We start from the raw sequence: 24,897 nt of genomic DNA, 5'->3' as shown, positions 1-24,897 counted from the left end.
TAAGTGCTGAGCTTACGATTTTAGTGTTGTGTGTGTGTATTGGCAAGCTGCAGGTAGTCAAGAACTTGTTGAGATGTCAGATGACATCATCCAGCTTTTAACCAATGATATGCTGCTGGAAGTCAGGAGCACCAAACCAAAGAATACTGAGATGAAGCATATGAACATTCAAACTGCCATGCGGCAGTTTATGGGCTCTCATATGAATGTTTGCAATGATTTACTGGAGACATGCAGAAGTTTGTTAGTGACCTGTAACATGGATTGTGAAATACAAGTTCGAAAACGAGTTGCTTTGGTGTCTAGGATGCTGAAACTTTTAAACTTTTTGACAAAGTTCTCTCACAGACATCCCATGTCAGTTGACTCACTGAAGCATCTCGCTGCATTAGCAGCATGGATACCGCAGATGCTTTTTCTTGACCATTCTCTGAATTTAGTGGAGGTTGCGTGCCAGAACTGTTGCTACGCTACATTCCTCAGTAGCATGATTGAGTTGGCAGAGGAGGCATGTGTGGACCAGGCACTTGCTCAGAACTTTAGGATATACATAGCTTCTTCAGCTCTTGATTTACTTGTTACTGCTAAACTGCACAGAAGTGATGGCTTAGCACAAGAGAAGGTTCCTGTTGTATGTGAACCTCAGGTTGTCTCTTACATATGCGGTCTTATCAAGGCCATGCATGCTCCTGATTGGCACAGGAAGGATGGAAATCCTCTTTCTCACAATTATCATGACAATTCAATGGCATCGCTTGTTTTACAATTACGAGCTCAGGATTTTCTGCTTTACAAAGCAAGGAATCGGGAGGAATCGATTGAACTGGTCTTTCCAAGTGATGGCAAGTGGTTGAATGGCTTAATGGATTTAGTGGCCCTTTTATATAGAAAAGGCATGGAAGCTAGGCCAGTAAATGAGAAGCCATTGACTCACAAGAAAGAGGACCACAGTGGAGGTACCCTGGACAGTCCAATAGTTTCTTGTGAAGATGAGGCTTTATTTGGAGACCTTTTCTCTGAATCTAGTAGGCAACCTGCACCTAATGAATCTTGTGAGCCATCTACTATTATCAATAAGAGGTCTTGTGGTCCTATTAACACTGCTTTGCAGGCAGTTATTGATGTGTTGAGGTTTTTGAAAGATTGCATATTTTGTTCAAATGTTGATGCCTGCCAACACCAATCAGCTCTAAAGCACCTCAGCACTGAATGCTTAGATTTGCTGTTGGACATCTTCTTCCATAGTGTAATTGAGGTAGTTGATCAAGGCGAGTTACAGACTACCAGAGAGGTGATGGATCAGCTTGGTGATGTCAATTTTGATTTGCTTCATTCCATTTGTGGCAGAGGAGTACTGCCTCCTGTTCTGCATGAACATGTTGTGCAGGCTATTCTAGAGAAGGGATATACAGGATGCACAATGTTAAACAAGACTCTCATACTCTTGGCTACACTTCTCATCAGTCAGCCCTCATCACATATTAAGGATGATGTGCTAAACGTGGCTTTATGGAACAGTTTCAAGGAGAGAGTCATAAGCAGTGTACAGGTGGGTGGTTGGATAGATCTTCCATTAAAAAAAGCTGCAACAAGTCTTCCTTCCATATTTTATCTGGAGGTTCTTTTGATGGCTTTCCATTCTAGCCAACCTTCAACAAGGTCCTGTATGTTGAAAATACTGAACAGCTTGGTGCAGTATTTTTGTCATAAGTCACAGCACATTGATTTTCCTCGTTTTTCACCATGGTCAATTCTTTTTTCAAGGGTTGTAATGATCCTGAGATATACAGCTTTGCATTTTGGGAGTTTTCCTGGTTGGCTTTTGGGTGATTTGAAGGCTCATTTAGGCCATAAGGCTCTAGACTCAGCAGTAAGAATGGTATCAGATCAAATATCACTGGCTTCTCTGACGGCAACAATTGGTCAGTCGTGTTTGCATGCAAACACAGATGGTGATAATACTGCATTGAGCAACTTCTTACGAGTGCATCTGTATGACATCAATCTATATTCCAGTAGCATTAGTGTGCTGAAAGAAGCAAAAACAGAGTTTTCAGATCTCTGTGGGAACCTTAGCTCTTTCTTGGAGCAATGGAGGGGAAAGACTGTGAAACAGGTTGAAGAGCTCTTGGTGGAGAGATACAGTTTCCACACAGGATGGACCACAGTTCGTGATTTTAGTAAAGAGACTATATTACAGTTCATGCCTCCTGATTGTAAACTCACTGATGGCAGTTCCTTTGGTGCAGACTGTTTTCTGAGATTGACACAGAGTTTGTATGGTTGTTTCTGTCAGGAGCAAGACTCTGAGATAGATGGTGCAGTATGGTGGAAGTTTTTAATGGACACATTATGCAACATTGAAACAGCTGTCCTTGGTAGCTGTGCAAGTAATATGACACTTATTGACATTGTAAGGCAGGCGGAGGTGTCGAGTGTGCTGCTTTTACTACTTCAGAGGGGTCTTGAAAGCTCTCTTGTTGATCAGGGCACCTCTGGTCAGCTTGATTCTCAAGAGAAGAAGGTGCTGAGTTTTTGTGAGCAAATGGTGTACTTCTGTGTAAAAGATGGATCGATCCATCGGCTCTTCAAGGTTCTATCCTCATTGCTAACTTGGCATGTGGAATCTTTGCACCGTGCTATGCATATCATTCTCACTGGGAAACCTTCTTCCAAACATGCTGCATCCTCCATTTATTTGGTCCTTGTTGCAGGTGTTGGTCGCAACAAGCAAGAGGAGCTATTATCTAGGATGGGAGTGGCATCTTCACTCGCTAACTCCATTTTGAGGCAGGGAATGATCAATTCTTGGCATGCAGAGACAGTGGCTAAGTTTATTGGCTCTGAAAAGATGTGCACTCTGGATAAAATTTTTCTGAGTTCCTTTTTACATGGTTTCCCATGTAGCTCCTGTCCTGAAAGTGCTATAGTCACCACATCTATGTTCTCTATCGAATGCCTTTTGGATACAGTTAGACTTCTTTTGAGGGTTGACCACTTGACTGGAGGGGTGGAAAGAAGCTTGGCGGAAAATGGCACTTTTTCTGGGCTGTTAGATGCACTTTTCTCGATACAGCTGATGGATGTTTTTGAGGGTTTTCATCACAAATGTGCTGAAATTCTTAGAGTTTTGCTCCTAACCAAGGATGAACAAACAAGACATCGTGATCTGCGTCTACTGAAACAGCAAGAGTACTTACTGAGGGCCCTTTCACATACTGAAAACATAAGCGCAGTAGTTCGGGAGGAGTTGATTGTTCATATAATAGAAGTTTTCAACAATTTTCAGTTGAAATCTGTCACGATGGTTAGTGATGGGAGGCATTTAGTGCATTTGGTAGATGTTCTTGATGGTTGTTATCAGGAAAACATAAACGTGAAAGTGCTTCATCTTCTGATGACTGCTTTAGGATGTGAAACCTCAAATGATGGCTTAAGGTCTGAATTACAAAAGAAGTTTTTGACAATGGACAATCAAAGATTATGTTCCTGGCTAGAGCAAAGGCTTCTTGGATACAAAGAGCATGCTGACAGGAGTGAAATATCCACAACCTCGAGTTCTGTAAGGGATCTGACTGTAAGCTTCTTGTGTGGACTTGTTTCATCCGCAAGTTCTGTGGATAGGGAGGATCTCTGCACTCATTTTCTACATGCTCTTCTTTCAAGCTTAGAGCGAGCATTGAAAGTGCTGGAAAATGGAGCCTTCAGATCTTATTTCACTCTTCTTGTCCAACTTATGAATGGGGAATCACTTTTGCGCCAAGCACTCCTTTCCATTACTGATCTACTGAGCAAGTTCCCTGATCAAGCTGGTCACATGGAAGGGCTGAAAGCACTCCTGGCATTTTTAAGCTCAATTCTAAGTGCTTCTTGTGGTCAACGAACTCAGGCCTTTAAGTTGATGGAAGGGAAGCAATGGGGCCACTCTACTGCCCACTCTGTCAATACTTCCACTAAAGCGAAACACACAGTCTTAAAGAAGGCATCTGAAAGCTCACAATCTACCATGGAACTAAGTGGGCAATCTGTATCTGCCGAGTGTGATGCGATCTCTGTTGACGAGGATGATGATGATGGCACTTCAGATGGAGAGATAGCTAGTCTGGACAAAGATGATGATGATGATGGAAGTAACAGCGAGAGAGCCCTTGCATCAAGAATCTGCACATTCACCTCAAGTGGGAACAATTTTATGGAACAGCACTGGTACTTTTGTTATACATGTGACCTGACAATATCCAAGGGATGCTGTTCCATTTGTGCCAGGGTTTGTCACCGTGGTCATAAAGTAGTTTATTCTCGGTTTAGCAGGTTTTTTTGTGATTGTGGGGCTGGTGGTGAAAGAGGTCAAAATTGTCAGTGTCTTAAGCCCCGAAAATATGTCCCTCCATCAAGTACGGTCTCATCTGCAGGCCAAGAACCACCGTCTGACAGTGAATCAGATTTGGAGGAAGACACTTGGGATGAAAATGACAGACACTACAAGGTGTCTCTTGGTGATAGTGAACAAAAGCAGCTGCTGGCTGTTTTTTCTGATTTTGATGTTGAAGGTCAAGTATTGTCTCTATGTGAAAGACTTATCAGCAGGTTGAGTAAGAGTAAGTCAGCTATGCCCAATGTGCAGGACGATATTAGTTTGGGTGAGGATAAACAATTGATAGCCAAAACTGATTTTTTGCACCTCAAAAGGGCTTACAAAAGTGGTTCATTTGACATGAAAATAAAAGCTGATTACGTGAATGCAAAGGACTTGAAGTCTCACCTTGTGAATGGGTCATTATTGAAATCTCTTTTAACCATCAACAGTAGAGGCAAGCTGGCTGTAGGAGAGGGTGACAAAGTGACTATATTTGACATTGAGCAGGTCATTGGATCATCTTCTAGTGGGCCTGTGATTGTTGATAAGACAACTGTTAAACCATTATTCAAGAACCCAGTTCGTTTTGAGTTGGTGCACCTTGTGTTCAACAGTGCCAATGAAAGCTATCTGGCTGTTGCTGGATACGAGGATTGCCAAATTTTTAGTGTCAGTCCTCGTGGTGAAGTGACTGATCGTCTTCCTGTGGAGCTTGCTCTTCAAGATGCTTATATCCGCCGCATAATATGGGTTCCTGGATCACAGGTGCAGCTGATGGTTGTCACAAACAAGTTTGTCAAAATCTATGATCTGTCACAAGATAATATCAGCCCTGTTAGTTATTTCACAGTCCCAGAAGACTTCATTGCAGATGCTTCTCTTCTTCCGACAGGGCAAGGGCAGTTGATGTTGCTCGTTCTCTCTTCTCTGGGAGTCCTTTATAGACATCACATCACCACAGGGGCAGATCCTGGTGCACGTATACTTACTGACACAGTTTTGATTCCTGAAAGGTTCCAGCTTTCCAGAGGGGTCTCTGTACACTTTTCTCCATCATTTCGGCTTCTCTTCCTTTCATACTCAGATGGGCTGTCTCTAGTTGGTCGCTTGAATGCAGATGGAACCTTTATTTCAGATGTCTCAGCTTTGTTGGAGGTAGACCAAGATGGAAAACTGTCTGCTGCAAGTCTACACCATTGGCAGGAGCTGCTTGAAAGCCATGGTTTATATATTTCCCTCACTAATAAGCGCTCCAACTCAGCTGTAGCGGTTGGTTTTGGGCCATCCGAAGTACAAGTCCAATACTTGCGATCTACTGGCAGTTTGGGACCTCCACGAATTGATGGTATTGTAGCATACAAAGCACCTATCAAGGATAAAGCTGATCTTTTGATTTTGCATGATGATGGAAGTCTTCAAGTTTTTTCTCTTGGACCTGGCGACTTCACCAGTGGCAACGAATGTTTGAAGTCCTCAAGCTTAGAAGCAGAGCAGGTGAAGAAGCTTAGTGATGCACTTCTTGTTAGCAAGGCTAACAATTCACCCACACTGGTTTTCCCTTTAGATTTCTTCGAGAAGACCATTTGCATCACAGATAAAATCCGACTCGGAGGTGATGTTCTGCGTAATAATGACTCAGAAGGAGCTAAGCTGAGCCTTACATTGGAGGATGGTTTTATAGAAGGACCCAGTCCATCTGGTTTTCAGGTTTGGATCATAGCTAAGGAACTGTTTACAGATTTAGTTTGAGTTGAACTTTTATGACATCTTTATGGCTAAGGAACTGTTCATAGATTGATCAACTTCTTTTGATGTATCAGATTACAGTGCATAACTCCAATGCCGACATTGTTATGGTTGGCTGTCGTCTGCACGTTGGAAATTCCAGCACAAGTCATATTCCTTCTGAAATTCGCCTGTTTCAGAGAGTTATTAAGCTGGAGGAAGGTGTATGTCGTTGGTATGATTTTCCCTTTACTAATCCTGAGGCTTTACTGGCTGATGAAGAGTTCACTTTGACGATTGGTCCAACATTTAGTGGTTTTGCACTACCTAGAATTGATAGCCTTGAGGTATATGGAAGACCTAAAGATGAATTTGGATGGAAGGAAAAAATTGATGCAGTATTGGACATGGAAACACACATCTCTACAGTTGTTCCTACAGGAAGTGGAACCAAATATAAACTCATGAAAAATGCACCTATCGAAGAACAGATCATGGCTGATTGTTTTATGTTTCTCTGTTGCTACTATTTGGCAAGTAGAATGAATGTTGGCGAGGTTGAAGGAAGGATAATTGAAGCAAGTCGCAAAAGGTGTCAGCCATTACTGGAACTGGTATTTGAAACGGACAGACAGCCACTTCTACAGGCAGCTGCAAGACGGATTCTTCGTGCACTCTATCCTGGAAAGGATGCTTTTTACCAGGCAATGCTTGTGCCTTTTTCATTCTTCTCTGGATTATGCACTGAGCTTTTATCCAATGCTGTGTGAAAATTCTTGTGAGGTTTGTTTAATGTCAGGTATCTGATGTACATTTTTCAGGCCAAGGATATGCTACGTCTCACAGGGGTGTCTCGCATGTGCCCATTGTTAGTATCCAAATTGGGTACTGGTGGATCTTTGGTACCTTGGGCTATTCAGGAGTTTACAGCTCAGATGAAGGCTGTTTGTAAGATCGCTCTGCATAGAAGATCAAACCTTGCCAGTTATTTGGATACTTATGGTGAGTTTGGTTTTTGGCTATGTTGGAATGGTTTTAAACTGCAAAACTTGTACTGTGATTGGTGAATCTGCTGTGCTATCCAATGTGCAGGTTCTTCTCTGGTAGATGGCTTAATGCAGGTTCTCTGGGAGCTTTTGTCCATGGAGCAACCTGATGCAGAAGTGGTTAATAGTCTGGTGATACCATCCGTAGATCTCATTTATGGGTATGCTGAGTGTTTGGCAGGGCATGCAAACAGTGGAGCTGGAGCTGCAGCATCTGTGGCTCCTGCAGTTGCTTTGCTTCGGAAGCTTATTTTTGCACCCTATGAGGTGGTTCGGTCATCATGCAGGTTCATAAATTTGTATGATATCGGTTGTTTTTAGTGGTTTCCTACCTGTAGTTTGATGTGAAGACTGATCCACAAAACTTGGTGTTGTTGGCCAGCTTGGCTATGTCATCCAGGCTGCTTCAAGTGCCTTTTCCTAAGCAAACTTTGCTGGCCAATGACGATGGAGTGGATGGTTCCAGATCCATGCAGTTGACATCTGAAAGCGGTCCTATGCCGGGAGTCGCAGATGGCCAGAATATAGTGGAAGAGGATGGAGGAAATGCTTCTGTACAGTATTGTTGTGATGGCTGTTCAACTGTTCCAATTGTAGGACGCCGGTGGCATTGTAATGTTTGCCCTGATTTTGACCTTTGTGAGGCTTGCTATGAAGCCATGGATGGAGATCGGCTTCCACCTCCACATACAAGGGATCATCGTATGTCAGCTTTGCCCATTGAAGTTGAGAATACTATGAGTGGAGAAGGTGGCGATATCCAATTCGCATCTATAGATGAACTAAGTGATGAAAATCTTTTGCAAGTGGCAACAGAACTGAGCAGGCAATCGGCGTATGGTTCTTTCAGCTCCTCAGTAGATGCCTCTAATAGCAAAGAGACAATTCATAACTCTGTGGCTGAGTCTAAGGTCGTAAAGATCTCTGCATCAAAAAGGGCCTTGAATTCAATGCTTCTCAAAAGTCTTCTGGATGATATCAAAGGCTGGATGCATTTCACTTCTGGCATTGAAGCTGTTCCACTCATGCAGTTTTTCTATCGCCTGGCATCTGCACCTGCAAGTCCTTTTATTGAAAGCTCTGGTTCAGAAAGTATAGATCTGGAGAGGTTTGTCTTACTCCTACTTGAGGAGCTCGATCTTGGTGTTCCACTAGCTGTGAAATCACGGTCAGGTTTTGGCGAGGTGGTGATCCTGGTGTTCACTTTTTTCAACTTGATGTTACGGAACTGGCATCAGCCTGGTTCTGAACAGACCCAGTCAAAGGGGGGAACAGGAAGTGGTGAGGTTTCTCAGGCATTGCAGCTCTCATCGGGAAATGGGTCTCCAGCTTCAGAGGACGGATTGGAGAAGGAGAGAGCCAGGTCTCAGCTAGACAGAGGGTCTGCTGCATTGAGGCAGCAGGTGTTATTGAATTACCTCCTTTCCATTGTGCAACAGCTTGGTCAAATATTCAAAAGATCAAGGAGTCAAGATTCAAGTACAGTCGCTAGCTTAAATGGTCCTTCATGTGGTGCCCTATTAGTGATAAAAAAGGAATTTACTGCGGGAAACTTTGCTCCTTTTTTCACAGATTCTTATGCTAAAGCTCACCGAAGCGACCTTTTTGGAGACTTTCACAGACTAATGCTAGAGAGTGCATTTCGCCTGGCATACAACTTAGTTAGACCTGAGAAATCTGAAAAATCTGTTGAAAAGGATCCAGTCAGCTCTAAATTGTGGATGGCTGCCCAGGATCTCAAGCTAGATGGATGGCAGGATATACTTTGCAGTTATATCAATAATCCTCACACTACCTCAATCAAGAGATTTGCTCGGAGGCTGTTGCTACATTTATGTGGATCAAAAGGCCATTATTATAATGTGAGGGATGCATGGCAGCTTTCCAGGGAGGTGAAAAAATTGTACAAGTTGGTGCAAAAGGCTGGTGGTTTTCAAGGTCTTTTAGTATATGAAAGAAGTGTAAAGTTAGTAAAATGTCTTTCAGCTATTGTGGAGGTAGCTGTAGCTAGGCCTCGCAATTGGCAGAAGTACTGCTCACGTCATCCTGATATTTTGCAGTTTCTATTAAATGGAATTTTCCTTTTTGGTGAGGAATCTGTTGTTCAGACACTAAAGCTTCTGACATTGGCATTCTATGCTGGTAAAGAGTTAGGAGGATCCACTGCAACCAAAGAGAGCTCTGCAGAAGCAACAATCACTGGGGGCACCACTGTGACAAGGCAAAGTAGTCAAGTTTCTGATTCACGGAAGAAGAAGAAGGGCAGCATTGATGAAACAGCCGACGGGCTTGCAGAAAAATCTTTTCTAGACATGGAGCTAGCCGTAGAGCAGTTGGCTGCAGAAGAGGGGAAAGTGCTGATGCAATTCATTGATGTTTTCCTACTAGAGTGGAATGCAGCCAGTGTTCGAACAGAGGCAAAATCTGTGATATATGGTGCTTGGCATCATGGTAGGCAGTCTGTGCGAGAAATGATGCTTAAGGTGCTACTGCAGAAAGTTCCTGTGCTTCCCTCCTATGGTCAAAATATTGTGGAGTACACAGATCTACTTACCTGGATTTTAAGTAAAGGGACTCCAGGGGCAGGTTCCAGCAGCCAAGAAACCAGTGTTGTGCAAGCTTGCTTGACTGCTGACGTTGTGAAAGTGATCTTTGACACCTTACGCTCCCAGAATGAACTCCTTGCAAATCATCCTAACTCAAGAATATACAACACACTCAGCAGCCTTGTAGAATTTGATGGCTACTATTTGGAAAGTGAACCATGTCTGGCCTGCAGTTGTCCAGAAGTACCCTTTTCCCGGATGAAGCTTGATAATTTGAAGTCAGAAACTAAATTCACCGACAACCGTATCCTTGTTAAATGTGTTGGCAGTCATACAATTCAAAGTGTGACAATGAATGTGCATGATGCCCGGAGGTCAAAGTCTGTTAAAGTGCTAAATTTGTACTACAACAATAGACCAGTTACTGATTTATCAGAGTTAAAGAACAACTGGTCACTGTGGAAAAGGGCAAAGAGTTGCTACCTGGCTTTCAATCAAACCGAACTTAAGGTTGAGTTTCCTATCCCTATAACTGCATGCAACTTTATGATTGAACTTGACTCCTTCTATGAGAACCTACAGGCATCATCTCTAGAGTCCTTACAGTGCCCTCGCTGCAGCCGGTATGTGACTGACAAGCATGGCATTTGTGGAAACTGTCGTGAGAATGCTTACCAATGCAGACAATGTCGAAATATTAATTATGAAAATTTGGACTCTTTTCTCTGCAATGAGTGTGGTTACAGCAAGTATGGCCGCTTTGAGTTCAATTTTATGGCAAAACCAAGCTTTCATTTTGAGAGCATGGAGAATGATGATGATATGAAGAAAGGTTTGGCAGCTATTGAAATTGAGTCAGAGAATGCTCATAAAAGGTATCAGCAGCTACTTGGATTCAAGAAACCTTTGCTAAAGCTAGTGTCAAGCATTGGTGAGACAGAGATGGATTCTCAACAAATAAATTCTGTTCAACAGATGATTGTTTCCTTACCAGGATCATCTTCATTCAAGATAAATAGGAAGATTGTTATCTTGGGAGTTCTGTATGGAGAAAAGTGCAAGATGGCCTTTGATTCAGTCAGTAGAAGTGTGCAAACACTACAAGGTCTCATGCGTGTTTTGACATCTTATCTAGAGCAAAAGAGGTCCCCTGGTACTGGGGTTCCAATCTTGAAGCTATTGCCTTCCAGACCCAGCAATCGTTGTTATGGCTGTGCAAATACTTTTGTAGGGCAGTGCCTTGAATGGTTACATGTCCTTGCAAAGATGCCACAGTGCAGACAGCAGTTGGTGTCTGCAGGCATCCTGTCTGAACTCTTTGAGAACAACATTCATCAGGGGTCCAAGACTGCTCGTATACAAGCTAGGGCTGTGTTATGTGCCTTCACAGAAGGTGATGCTGCTGCTGTCAAAGAATTGAATGATTTGATCAAGCAAAAAGCAATGTACTGTCTGGATCATCATCGTTCTATTGATATTTCAACTTGTGTTCGGGAGGACTTACAGTTGCTTTCAGAGACCTGCGTTTTAGTGGATGAATTTTGGGAATCCAGGCTGCGTATTGTTTTCCAGTTGTTATTTTCTTCTATCCAGGTTGGTGCTCGACATCCAGCCATTGCGGAGCACATAATTCTTCCTTGCTTAAGAATCATATCACAGGCATGCACTCCTCCCAAGCCAGAGGCATCCTCTCTTGAATCTGACAATGCCTCTGGGCCCAAGTCTGAGTCACGAATTGATGAGGTTGAGAAGACAATGACCGCAGCCAAGAGGGCAAACCCTAACCAAGCTAGCAAGTCTCAAGCAGTTCCTTCTGATAAGGATGTTGATAATGAAATAAAGGGGCAAGATATGCCACTGGTAAACTATACTGAGTGGAAGAATGGTGCTACTTATTTGGATTTCGTACGCAGGCAGTATACTGCGTCATACAGTGGCAAGCCCAATGTGCAAAAGTTAAGAAGAGATCCAAAGCGTGCTGACTTTTTAGCACTGAAGTACATACTGAAATGGAAGAGGCGGGCTTGCAAGGTGTCAGTAGCAAATGAGCTGAGTGTGTTTGAGAATAGCTCTTGGGTCTGTGAGTTGGTTCTGAGTGCATGTTCTCAGGCTATCCGTGTGGAAATGTGTGGGCTCATAGAAGTGCTCTGCTCTCAAAGTCCTGCTAGGCGTACAAGGTTTTTGAATTTGCTGATGAATCTCTTACCATCTACCAGAACTGCTGGTGAAAGCGCTTGTGATTACTTTGAACTTCTATACAAAATGATAGAACCAGAAGATGCCCGGCTTTTCTTGACTGTACGTGGTTTCCTGCAGACATTATGCAGGCTTATTACTGAGGAAGTGAGCCGCATTGAGGCACAAGAGCATAGTTTCCATACTGATATTTCACAGGGATACATTTTGCATAAATTTATCGAATTGTTGGGGAAGTTTCTTCAAGTGCCTAACATACGTGTTCAGTAAGGCCTTTACATGAATTTTGTATTTTTTGAATATCTTTTGACCCCTCTCCTCTATTCTGGCATTAGTCTTTTGGCTGATTTCACTTCTAACAACAGGTTTATGAAGGATGAGCTGCTTTCCCAAGTTTTAGAAGCTCTCTTAGTTGTTCGAGGTTTGGTGGTGCAAAAGACAAAGTTGATAGGTGATTGTGGTCTCCTCTTAAGAGAACTCTTAGATGGTCTGCTTCAGGAGAGCTTTGAGAACAAGCGGCATTTCATCCGAGCCTGCATAGCTGGCCTTCAAACTCATGCAAGGGACAAGAAGGACCGAACGGCTGTGGTATGTCTTTCCTGAAGTGAGGCATCTTCTAGAAATTGGAAGAGCAAAAATACTGTTGGCTTTCTGTGATATGTCTTATTATAACCTGTTTTGCCCTTGTTGTTGACCAGTTCATTCTGGAGCTTTTATGCAACATAATCTGTCCAACAAAGCCAGAACCTGCATATATGATGGTGTTGAATAAGGCTCACACACAGGAAGAATTCATAAGAGGATCGATGACCAAGAATCCATACTCTAGCTTAGAAGTGGGTCCACTAATGCGGGATGTGAAAAACAAAATCTGTCACCAATTAGATCTGCTTGCGCTTATTGAAGATGATTATGGAATGGAGCTACTTGTTGCTGGTAACATAATATCCTTAGACCTTAGTGTGGCTCAAGTCTATGAGCAGGTCTGGAGGAAGGCTCAAAGCCAGGCCTCAAGTTCTGTTGTTCCAGCGGCTGCCAGTTCTGGAGGTGCATCTGGCAGGGAATGTCCACCAATGAATATCACTTATCGATTACAGGTCTGAATGCTGGATTTTACTTGAAGAGTATTAATTATTCTGGTTAAAAACATAAAATTTTGTGAATTTGGTTTAAAAGTATACTGTGTTTTGAGAGCATATATTAGTTTGCAGCCTGGACAGGTAATTTTTTCCAGTTGGCCTGAAATTGATAAAGGCATGGGTGGTTAAAGAAGTAACGTCTCTGTAACAGGATGCCTGTGTGAATGTGCTGTAACACGATGAACGTTTTTGGGATAGTTAATAAAAATCTCATCAGATGCTTCAAAAGAATTAAGACCTTTGTGAGCTTCTGGCACTCAAAGTCTCCCTTTGTGGTTTGCTCTTGTAAATACTCTTGCATCGGTAATGGTCCAGAGCAAATAATGAATCGAGAGGAAGATGACTGAATGAACCCAAGATGCAACTTCAGTTGCATTTAAAGAGGCGATGTTTAGAAACAATGCTGAGGGAAATAATGGCAGAAAGAAAGAACGTTTCTTTATACTGGCTGATTGATGGGCCAACAAGAAGCTGCATGCTTGTCAGCCCTGGCAAAGTGGTGCTATTTGCTCATCCAACTAGGTCCTCTAGGTTATCACTATCATGCATCTTTTTGCTCATGAGCATATGCACAAAATCTGTTCAGTAAACTGTCGTTACTGTGTTTGTCCCTAATGCCTGTTGATATGCCAGAAATCAAGGCTTTCTTTCTTATGAAACTTTTCTCGTCAGACTATGCAACAAATTTCTGTGTTTGTCCCTAATGCCTGTTTATATGCGAGAAATCAAGGCTTTCTTTCTTATGAAACTTTTCTCATCAAACTATGCAACAAATTTCTGCATGGAAATGGCAGCTCTATGCTAGGACTTACTCTCCTTCAGTGCCTGTAGAGATCAGCATGTCTGATGGTCCCTTAGCTTTGAAACAAAAATCATTGATACAAGTAGGCATTCCGAGTGAGGGTGAATGAAACCAACCTTCCTTTTTCGGAGAGGGCTGTGGAACTCAGATTTACAAGAAATAATTGAAAGAAATTCAGCACTTTACCAACTTTGGGCCAGTTTTCCTTTGAGAAAAGAGAGCAGCGGACATCAATTGGCCTCAAAACCTTGATGGGCCTTGCGGTATCTCTTTCTACATCAATTCCATAAATTGATTTCAATTGGGATAGTCCAAAACTTTGAAATTGGTAAGACTAGGCCTGGAACTTACAATTTCAATTTCAGACTTCAATTGAAGTCTGAAATTGGTAAGACTATCCCTTGGTAAAACTTTGAAATAGGTAAGACTTTGAAATAATGCTTCTACAGCAGTTGCCAGCCCCAAACAGTACTCGAGAAGCTGTTGCCTGCTGCTGAATGGCTCTTGATCCTGCACCTGCTTTCCTTCGCCCTAGATTCACCCTCAAAACAGGTTATGTGCAACAAAACAATGCTCAGCTGCTGTCCTTGAAACCAATCTTTATTTTACAGGAGAGTGGTGGGACCTGAATAACGCTAATTGTAACAAGCTATACATTCATAAAATAAATGATAGAATTGAAAATTCAACACTTTATTACTTTGGACTAGTTTTCCCTAAAGAAAATCGAGACGAGCGGATACACCATTGGCCCCAAAACGTTGACCCCCTTGTGGTATTTCTCTTCACATTAATTCCAAAGTTTTGTTGCACAACTAAGATTTGACTAGAATCCCCGAGAGGTGTCAGGCCTTACCTTGAATTCAAGAGATATGGTCTCAAGTCCCCACTTCCTCTATTGACCAAGCCAATTCTCTTATGATATTGAAATATGTTGTTGTTCTTTCTAACTAGTATTCATAAAATCCAATTTGCCCCTTGATTCCACAATCATGGAATCCTTTCTAGTTGCATGCAAGTTGGCCTTTTTGTGGGTCTCTAGAATTTCACCTATTTTGCTGTCCACTGGTTGAACTTACATCCACAACCTTCCTCAATCACTAAGGCATGTTAAGATATGCTAGGGTTTGCATAGAGAAAACATAGAATGTATGAACACGGCTGAAACACAATAAATTAGACAATAAGAAAACAAAGGAAAACGCTAAACGCAAAACACAAATCGCAAAACTCAAAACTGGAAACACAAAAACACAAACACAAATAGAGAGAGAAGAGAACTGTGAAGTGAATGAATCAATGCTGTAAATGAATGAGAGAATCTATAGAATGCTCAAGGGTAGAGCTATCCAATAGCATGTGGCTCTCATGGGAGTAGGCTGAGGGAGGTATCAGTGTGTATCATCCAATGGAGACGGGTCCCAAGTGTAGTAACCATCAATTGGAGTAGAGGTTGATGAAGAAAAGTGCTGAAATCACAAAAACGACTTGTCAGAGATGCAAACACAAATTAAGACAATGCTGGAAATGAAAGGGTAGCAGGTTGGAAATGAGAACGCAATAGTCCGTAGGGTTGGAACTTGTAAATGCAGCAATGGAACTGCTTGAAGATGATGGCAGCTAATCACCGGTAGTAGTGGGTGGCTAGGTGACAATTGTATACCACATAGTAGTCGCTAGGGGTTGGACAACTAGTGGAAGAGGATTGATGGCAGAAACTTGCAAGACAAGGATGGGCTGAATGGTGGGGAGCTTATCTATTTATAGATGTAGAGGGATCCTCCGAAATTAGGGTTTTGCTTATCAAGCACCTAATATCTTTGGGAAACCACCACATTTTATGCAACTTTTGGTAATTTACATGTTTTGGGTTGTTTTAAAGAGCTAATCAATTTGTACAGTATTTTTGTCTCAACACCCCCTCTCAAGCCCAAAAATGGAACCAAGAAAGGACCGGAACAAAAGCTCAAGCCTAGTTTTCTCTGGAGGCATCCCACCCCAAAGCTGTCAGAGTGCAGCAGTGCGGAAGCGTAGGACTGAGAGAGTGAGAACGCAGAGAGAAGAGAGAGAAAGAGACAGTGGCAAATGAAGATCTGCTGTATAAAGTGTGTTGTATACAAAGATATTTAGATATGTACACAGGTGCAGTGCGCTGGACTGTGTGTCTCCACCTCGACGATGCAACTTGCTATTCACCTCGAAGTCCGCTGCAGTCAGCACGATCTCCTATCTGAAATCTGCGAACAGAGGTGGAATTTGCGCGAGCCTCCAGCTTGTAATCTGCGAGCAGAAGAGTGTAGGAGACTCCTAGAAATTGCGGCTATAAATAGCCAAAATCTGGGCGTCAGATAACTGCATGTCGGCTGCATTAAATGCAGCCGACCTGTACGGACTGGACTGTGGACTATGCAGTCCGACCAGGCGATTGATCTCTAACACCCCCTCTCAGAGCCTGGGTGGGGCAGAAGCCTGAGGGATCTGGCATGTCTCCAAAGTAGAGCCTGGGGAAGTGCCTTCGTAAACAAATCTGCAAGATTGTCCTCCGTCTTGCAGTACTCCACAGTGATGGTCTCATCCAGAAGCTTCTCTCTGATAAAGTGGTACTGGATCTCTATGTGCTTCGTCCGGGCATGAAAAACAGGATTCCGTGCCAAGGCAATGCAACTCTCATTGTCGCATTGCAGCAAAGTAGGACGAGTCTAGGGGCAGCCAAGCTCCTTCAACAATCTCCGAAGCCCCACAGCCTCACATGTGGTGGAAGACGCGGCCCGATACTCTGCCTCAGTAGATGAAAGGGCTACCGTGGGCTGCTTCTTGCTACTCCATGAGATAACACGTGCACTCAAGGTAAAACAATAGCCTATAGTAGACCGCCTGTGGTCCACATCACCAGTCCGCTCCAACCTGCAAGTACAAGATCTGAACCACCTGTGCCTGCTGGATAATGAATCCCTAAATTAGATGTCCTTCTCAAATACCGAAGTATCCTCTGGGCAGCCTGCCAATGCATTGTCTGAGGTTCACTCATGAACCTTGCCAAGAGCCCAACAGCAAAACAAAGATCAACACGAGTGTTGAGGAGCCAAATCAATGATCCAATCAACTGACGATAGCGGGAAGCATCCGCCATGGGAGAAGCTGAGTGTGAAGTGGCCTTCCAGTTCGGATCCATAGGAGTAGAAAGGGTCCGACAATCCTCCATCGCAAAAGAAACCAAGAGCTCCTGTATATATCTCTGTTGAGAGATGAAAATCCCCCTCTGAGACTAATAAATCTCATGGCCCAAGAAGAAAGGAGTAGACCCAAGTCTGTCCTCTCGAACGTCCAATGTAAAGTTGCCTTCGTCTCTTGGACCTTCTGTGCATGATCACCTATGACAATCAAATCATCAACATACAACACAAAAAGCATACAACCAGCCTCGGAAGTGTGTACATAAAGCTGCGGATCGGCCTTGGAACGCCGATATCCCAACTGTGATTGAAGGAACGAATCAATCTTCTTGTTCCATGCACGCGGAGCCTACTTGAGGCCATACAAGGCCTTCCTCAACCTGTAGATTTTCCCATCTGAAGATCCAAAGCCAGGAGGCTGCTCTACATAGATCTCCTCCTTCAAATCACCATTGAGGAAGGCCGACTTCACATCCAATCGGTAGACAGGCCATCGCCTATGGCCAGCCAAGGCAAGAACAGCTCGAATAGTCGCCATACGAGTAGTGGGGCAAAAGTGTCATGACAATCAATCCCTAGGCGTTGTGCAAAACCTTTAGCAACAAGGCGAGCCTTGTGCTTGTCCAAAGAACCATCGCTAAGATACTTGGACTTGAAGACCCATTTGACGCCAATCACCTTCTTATTCGGGGGGCGTGGCACGAGTGACCAAGTGCCATTCCTCTCAATAGCCTCCAACTCGGTTTCCATAGCTTTCCTCCATGGTGCGGATTGTAAAGCCTCCTTCACAGAGGTGGGCTCTCGATCCTGCATAACACGGGTCATCAAACAATAGTTAGAGCAAACAAGCTCCGTAGAATGTGCTTGGTGCCTCCGTGACCGCCGCGGACCATCCTGCAGTCCCTACTCCTTAGGGACCCCCTCGATCCCTGAATCACGGAGTGTGTCACGGGCCCAACGAGGGGGAGGCCGGACCTCTCCTCGTCTCTCTTCATCAGCTGAAGATTCTGGGATATCCACCGGTGGTAACTCCTCGGGGGTGACCGATGGAATAGTAGACTCTGTATTAGAAACAAAATCAGAATCAAAAGGTGCAGGCTCCAAGGAAACTGTCGCAGGAGCCCAACTCTCCCCTGGATCTCCAAGAACGGGATGCTCCTCACCCGTTGCTATGGCCGGAACCTCCACGAACCGCACATCTTGACTGGTGTACACATCCCGCTTGACGGGATCATACAAACGATAGCCTTGGGACTGAGAGCTATAGCCAACAAACACCTGTCTTCGGGAAGCTGCTTCAAATTTATCACGATGAGCCTTGGGAATGTGAACATAGGCATCACACCCAAAAACCCTAAAATAAGAAACATCGGGCTTAGTCCCAAAGTAAGCCTCAAAAGGTGTCATCCCATCAACGGCCGAAGCGGGGAATCGATTAAGGATGTGGACTGCAGTAGCCACAGCCTCGGCCCGCAGAAATTGAGGTGTTTGTCAGTGCTCCATCATGGTGCGCGCCATCTCGATCACACTTCGGTTTTTCCATTCAAGAATGCCATTTTCTTGAGGAGTGTTGGTATTAGCAAACTCCTAGTGAATACCTCTATCTGCACAAAAACGAGCAAACTCATTAGAAACAAATTTACCACCCTTGGCGGATCGCAAGGTCTTCAATCTCCGGTCCGATCGGTTCTCCTCAAAGAGAAGCCAATTCTTGAAGTGGGAGCAAGCTTCTGACTTTAACGCCAAGAAATAGGCCCATGTCATCCTGCTGTAGTCATCTACGATCAACATGAAGTACGAGCTCCCTCGCAAGGACTCGTTTCTCATAGGGCCACAAAGATCTGTAGATACAAGCTCCATCGGTGAAGTAGACCGCCGCGAAGCTTTGTTGGGAATCGCATCCCTATGGTGCTTCCCACGAATGCAGGAAACGTATGGCTGTTGGCTCACCACTATGTCCGGCAACCCTCGAACAAGCTGTTCACGTGACGCCCTCCGAAGATAATCATAGTTGAGGTGACCAAACCGAGCATGCCATAGCTTTGACTGTGTCTGAGAGGTAAGAAGAAGAGTAGAGAGGGCGATGGAAGACTTCAATTTGTAGATGCCGTTTTTCTCATATCCAAATGAGAGAACCTTCCGTGACACACGATCAAGGACTCGCACCGAATCACTGTCAAACTCCACCAAAAGTCCAAGGGAACAAATCTTATGAATTGATAGTAGATGATACCCTAAACTTGGTACATGCAATACCTTTGAGGTATGGATACCACCACGTCCATCTGGAATAAGCTGCATCTCACCCTGTCCTGCAATAGACATCGAAGAGCTATCTTCAATGAGAATCTGCCCACGCGAAGGTCGCAACTGGGCAACACCATCTGATGAAGGAGTCATGTGTCGGGAGGCACCACCGTCAACGATCCACTCTCGAGCTTGGGGAGCTGTCATCACAGCATCAGAAGCATTCGGTGTAGAGTCCTCAATGACAGCTAGATGAAGAAACGCAGCTGATGAGGGTGCAGCCACCGTTCCAGAATCCTTCGTGTCCTTCTTGTTGGTGTCCTTCTTGTCTTTGTCAGGGCAATCCTTCTTCCAATGGCCGGTCTTTCCACAAATATGGCATGTGGATTCTTTGTCCTTATCCTTGTCCTTCTTTGACTTGTTATCCCCCTTTTTCTTCTTTTGGTCCTTCCTCTTCTTCTGAGAGGCTTGACCTATCAGTGCCTCCGACTTGGAAGCATTCTGTCCCTTCAGTTGTTCCTCTTGGTCCAAGACCATAGGAATCAACTCTTCCCACCGAAGAGTGGACTCTCGCCCTGAAGCAATGAGGGCGGAGTAGAAAGCATCGAATCGTGGCGGCAACTGGGACAAGAGTGTGATCGCCATGTCTTCGGAGGAAATCGGCTTCCTTGCATTCTGAACCTGCATCTGAAGCTGTCTAAGCTTATTGATGTGCTCCCGCAACGAAGAAGACTTGTTCATGGACAAGGTCCGCATTTGCACCTCCAAAGAAACCCGCTTCATAAGGGTCATCCGGTTATACATCTGATCAAGCTCCAGCCATATCTCCCGAGCCACCGTCAAGTGCTCGATGTGAGCTATCACGGGTATAGTGCAAGATAGAAAAAGAAAGGAACGAATCCTGGCATTCAGTTTGTCCCAGTGAGACTATGCCTTGGCCAACTCCGCACGAGCATCGGAAGAGAGTTTGGATTCATCTCTCATCGAGGGCCGGTTGATCTCCTCCTGTACTAGCTCCGCCAAATCGTAGGACTCAAGGATGGCCAGCATCATCATGCGCCAAATGCGGTAATTATCGCCATCGAGCTTTTGATCAGGGGGAAGAGCCGGTACGACAGGCACCTTCTGGTCCATGATCGTTTGGAACTCCAAGGCAATCTCTGTAGACATCTTCACCTATAATGCCTTTACAAATGCAAAAGCAGCCCCCTTTGACTGTGAAAACGCAGCCTGCTAGGGCTCTTCCGCGTCCCGAAACTTCTTCTCCCGTCGGAGGTGATGAAAAAGCAAAACCTGCACTTGAAAGCTGAAAACTCAAACTTCCTCCTCGTCAAAACAGCAGAAAACAGCAGCAAATCCACCACCTGGACTCCTTTCCCGCGCGCCCACGCTCGCTTCAGCCTTGTTTTGAGGCGCAGCCCTCTTGCTTGCCCTCAAACGCTGAAATCACAGCCTTGTGTCGCGATGGAAACTCTTCTTTAGGTTAGTTCTGCACTCAGTCAGCCCTTCTACACTGCTCTGATACCATGTCAGAGTGCAGCGGTGCGGAAGCGTAGGATTGAGAGAGAGAGAACACAGAGAGAAGAGACAGAAAGAGACAGTGGTAAATGAAGATCTACTGTATAAAGTGTGCTGTATACAAAGATATGCAGATATGTACACAGGCGCAGTGCGCTGGATTGCGTGTCTCCACCTCGACGATGCAACCTGCTGTTCACCTCGAAGTTCGCTGCAGTCTGCACGATCTCTTGTCTGAAATCTGCGAACAGAGACGGAATCTGCGCGAGCCTCCAGCCTGTAATCTGCGAGTAGAAGAGTGTAGGAGGCTCCTAGAAATTGCAGCTATAAATAGCCAAAATCTGGGCGCCAGATAATTGCATGTCGGCTGCATTAAATGCAGCCGACTGTACGGAAGCAGGTCGGACTGCCACGTGGCAGTTCGACTGTACAGTCCGACTGGACTGTGGACTGTGTAGTCCGACTAGGCGACTGATCTCTAACAAAAGCAACTAGGGAGTCAGACAAAGAGTGCACGTTGGTTGCCTAATAGCCTATCAAGACTACAAAGGTGATGGTTATCTAACCAAGGGAGCCCAAGTGATTACCTTGGAGAGGCCAGGGCATTGGCTAGCTCGCCCAGTGGCCTACCAAGACCTGAAAAGCTGGAGAGAACCATTGAACTATTTTTTTTGGGTGAAAGAAGATATGTTTGTGGCTAATGAAGTAACTAGGTCGTGAGGGAAGAATGAAGAGGTGATGGTTAGATCCAACATGTCACAAAACAAACAAGCTATTCCAACCACTTGTGGGTATGATGTTGAGGGAAAGGGGTGAAGAAGTATGGTGATGTGGTGGTAAAGAACTATCGGTGGAGACAGCTCAGGTATACTCTGCACAATGAGATGCAAACTGTTGTGCTACATGATGAGAATACATATGCAACAGGTGCCACTTGGATAGTGTTTCTCATGGGAAAATTGCTCACTTGCCTAAGTGCCCTTTTACAAAGATGATGATGATCATGCAATGCAAAGGGAAGGTACAATAGGAAAGGGAGATCGATGTTGAAGATCAATGCCGAAATGTGTAGAACACCAATGAAGGGTAGAAACTTCCTCTCAACCATGGATGTTGATGCCAAAGGAGGAAGAGGAACCTAATGTCGGTCTTCGTATGGTGCCGAAAACCATAATGAATGTGATGATGAAGGTAGATCTAACACTTCCTAGCCGGAATGGTCAAAGGAGAATCAATCTTCTAGGTATGCGGAATATACTCGTTCTTAGTCTCGAGAGAGGGTTCCAATGGTGATCAAGTGGCGTAGGCAAGCTTGAATCTAGAGAGGGCTTTGTGCTAGTTGAGAAGCGCTAAGAGAGTAGTCCACGATGCAAATAAGTCAAATGGATGAAGAAGGAAGACCTGTTCCTCTCCAACTAGAAGAGCGGGGAAAAGTTAGTCACCAAGGTAGTTGGGATGGGCTTATACTTGATCTTGGGAGAGGGCTCCAATGCCTACCAAGTTTCGTAGGCATGCTTGAAACTCGACCTTGGGAGATTTCTCTGATGCTAGCCAAGAGTACGAAGGTACAGCTATCAAAGTAGGAGTCCTCTTGTCATGAAAAGTAAACTAGAAGTGTAGATAATTATGGTTAAATGATAAAAATACCTCAATGGAAAGGAAAGAAAGATGACTGTTAAGAGAAGAAGGATGCCCAAGACTTGAGTTTTGGAGAGAAGATACTATCTTCATGAATCGTCTCCATGTTGATGGACGCAATACTTACTATTAAGGCGAGAATCAAAAAGCAGACCTTCAGCTTAGGTAGGATTGTTAATATATTTGTAATGTTAGTTCTAACTGAAATACAAAACCCAACATGAAAAGATCAAGAAAGAGACCTACACACTAGGTGTTTCATATTGAGATGCTTTGGATGTTGTGAGAGTGAGATGTAGTGGAAGTGAATAAAAGAAGGAAGTGTGCAGCGGAAGACTTGAAAAGTATGGCTAACCCTAAAGGAAACTAGCCTAGGATTCCTAAGGATGACCTAGGACTCCTAAGAGACTAGCCTAGAGGAAGGTAATGACGAAATCGATCAAAGATCTATGATGCGTTGATCAAGGGGGAGATTTAGGATTTACCTTTTACTGGTAGCCAGCCAGTGATCAACACGGACGCCAAGGGGTGGAGAAATTGTGCTAGCTCCTTGGGAAAGATCCCCTTTCAAACTCCTTGGAATGACACTACCATTGGCAGAAGGAGCTGAGGTTGGTTTAGGAGCGGGGTTTGAAATTTGAATTCAGCTTTGGTGTGGGTAGAAGACCCTTAGCTAGGAATGAAGCGATTTTGGGTGTGGGTCTAAGACCCTTGGCCTTTGAGCAACATTTGTTATCTACATGGCTTGGTTTTAGCAAAATGTACAAACCTATTCTTTTTGGGCAAGAAGTTCCAAGAGGGTCTTTGTGAGGGTGTGTGCATATTGCTCCCTTTTTCCTTCAAAGGAGATTGACCATCGGCATTGGAATGTGGTCATGTCTAGGGTCAATTGGGAACGGTGGAATTGGGCTAAATGTGGAGGTGATTCTTTTCCACTCCTTGTTTCCTTCAAAGGAGGAAGTGACTCATTAGCACAAGATGGGGATTCATGCGTTTGAGCAACCGAGGAGAGCATACAATGTGCAAGAGGGGGATTCCCTTCACAATCACAAAAGGACTGGAGGATAGAGAGTAAGGTAATTGCGGGTGTGTGTAAGTCACAGTATTAAAGGGTGGCATTTTTGCTAACAATGTACCGAGGTATAGAGTGGTATACCTCTGAGTGCCTAATGATGGCCTAAAACCTTGATGTGCATCAAAGACAATGTGTGCTTAGACTGGATAATTTATTGTAGGTCTAAAGTAATCAGCACCAAATTGGGTCTCCATGATGACTTATAATCGGTTCTTGCATAACTAAAGGGGCAACATAGACAAAATTAGACTCATACAAAGTTGGATTGTACTAACTTGCCACTAGGCAGCATGCTCCAACTGAGATGTACCTTGTGAAGGAGTATGAGATGAAGAAGAGTTGGGCTGTTGCGAATAATCCCTAAAAGAAAGGTTAGTAGATGGAGTATTGTCCTCCAAATCAAAGCCATTATGCCTCGTCATGGTCTCCATTGAAGGAGTAGTTAGAGAAAGCATCAAATGTAAAAACAGAACACAAAACTCAAAACTCAAACTCAAAATGCCAAAACATAAACACAAAGAGAGAGAGAGAGAGAAGAGGACTCTGAAGTGAATCACTCAATGTTGTAAATGAATGAGAGAATATATAGAATACTCAAGCCTCAAGGGGGGAGCTGTCCAACAGCCAGCAACTCTTGTGGGAGTGGGCCGAGGAAGGTGTCGGTGTGTGTTGTCCATTGGAGACAGATTCGAGTGCAGTAACCACTAGTCGGAGTAGAGGTTGATGAAGAGAAGTTTCGAAAACACAAAAACAACATGCTGTAGATGGAAACACAAATCATGTTGATGCTGGAAATGAAAGGGCAGTAAGCTGTAGACCAGAATATAGTGGTTTTTGGGGCTGGAATTGGTAAGTGCAGCAATGTAGCTGGTTGAAGATGATGGCACCTGATTCCTAGCAGCAGTGTGAGGCTGGATGATAGCTGTAGACCACATAGCAACCAGCAATTGCTAGGGGCTACACAACTAGTGGAAGAGGGCTGATGGCTGAAAGTTGCAAGACAAGGATGGGCTGAATGTATCAAATCTCCAATTTCCAGTGCCAGATTCAGCATGTATGTGACATAAATGAGGGAAAATGAGCAGGAGAGAGAAATCTCTACTTTTCAGCCCTAAAACAGTGATCCACATCAATTTTCAAGCCCAAAATAGTGGCCAGCATCATTAATCCTCAATTTGTGCTTGGCTTTTGGATGCTCGAGGAGCCAAATTGAGTCTTCAATAGTTGCATGCAGGTCACCCTTGTTGTAGATGATCACACCCCTTTGGATATGCCGCTAATTTCAGAATTGCAGCAAGAATCCCTCACACATGGTTGAGGTTTGTTGGCACGGATCTCAAGATAGCTGGTAAACCCTAATTTCTGCTGAAATTAACAGCAGCTTAGGGCAGAGGAAATTCAGATTTGCCAAGGGAGAAGAGACACGAGCAGCAAA

At 44.1% G+C, this 24,897-nt stretch overlaps 1 protein-coding gene across 2 annotated transcripts in view; it reads left to right on the top strand.

Annotated features, from left to right (window-relative positions):
- BIG (auxin transport protein (BIG)) overlaps positions 1 to 24,897 on the top strand; it is a 41,420-nt gene that overhangs the window by 1,384 nt on the left and 15,139 nt on the right. Inside the window, exons 1-8 of one of the 2 annotated variants that reach the window (XM_087671082.1) lie at positions 2,467 to 2,593; positions 2,715 to 6,064; positions 6,178 to 6,786; positions 6,904 to 7,084; positions 7,175 to 7,415; positions 7,511 to 12,136; positions 12,236 to 12,458; positions 12,569 to 12,967. In XM_087671082.1, the coding sequence (XP_087527208.1) occupies positions 2,753 to 6,064; positions 6,178 to 6,786; positions 6,904 to 7,084; positions 7,175 to 7,415; positions 7,511 to 12,136; positions 12,236 to 12,458; positions 12,569 to 12,967 (9,591 nt within the window). In that variant the 5' untranslated portion in view covers positions 2,467 to 2,593; positions 2,715 to 2,752. Of the gene's footprint in view, positions 1 to 53; positions 6,065 to 6,177; positions 6,787 to 6,903; positions 7,085 to 7,174; positions 7,416 to 7,510; positions 12,137 to 12,235; positions 12,459 to 12,568; positions 12,968 to 24,897 lie in introns of those variants that run through there. The other variant, XM_087671081.1, reaches the window with a different exon arrangement.

The sequence above is a fragment of the Lygodium microphyllum genome, chromosome 29 (assembly GCF_053477565.2).
Source record: "Lygodium microphyllum isolate KBCC chromosome 29, Lygodium_microphyllum_v1.1.10, whole genome shotgun sequence".
NCBI lineage: Eukaryota > Viridiplantae > Streptophyta > Polypodiopsida > Schizaeales > Lygodiaceae > Lygodium > Lygodium microphyllum.
Note: the sequence above shows the minus strand (reverse complement) of the source record. Positions and strands in the feature narration are given on the sequence as shown.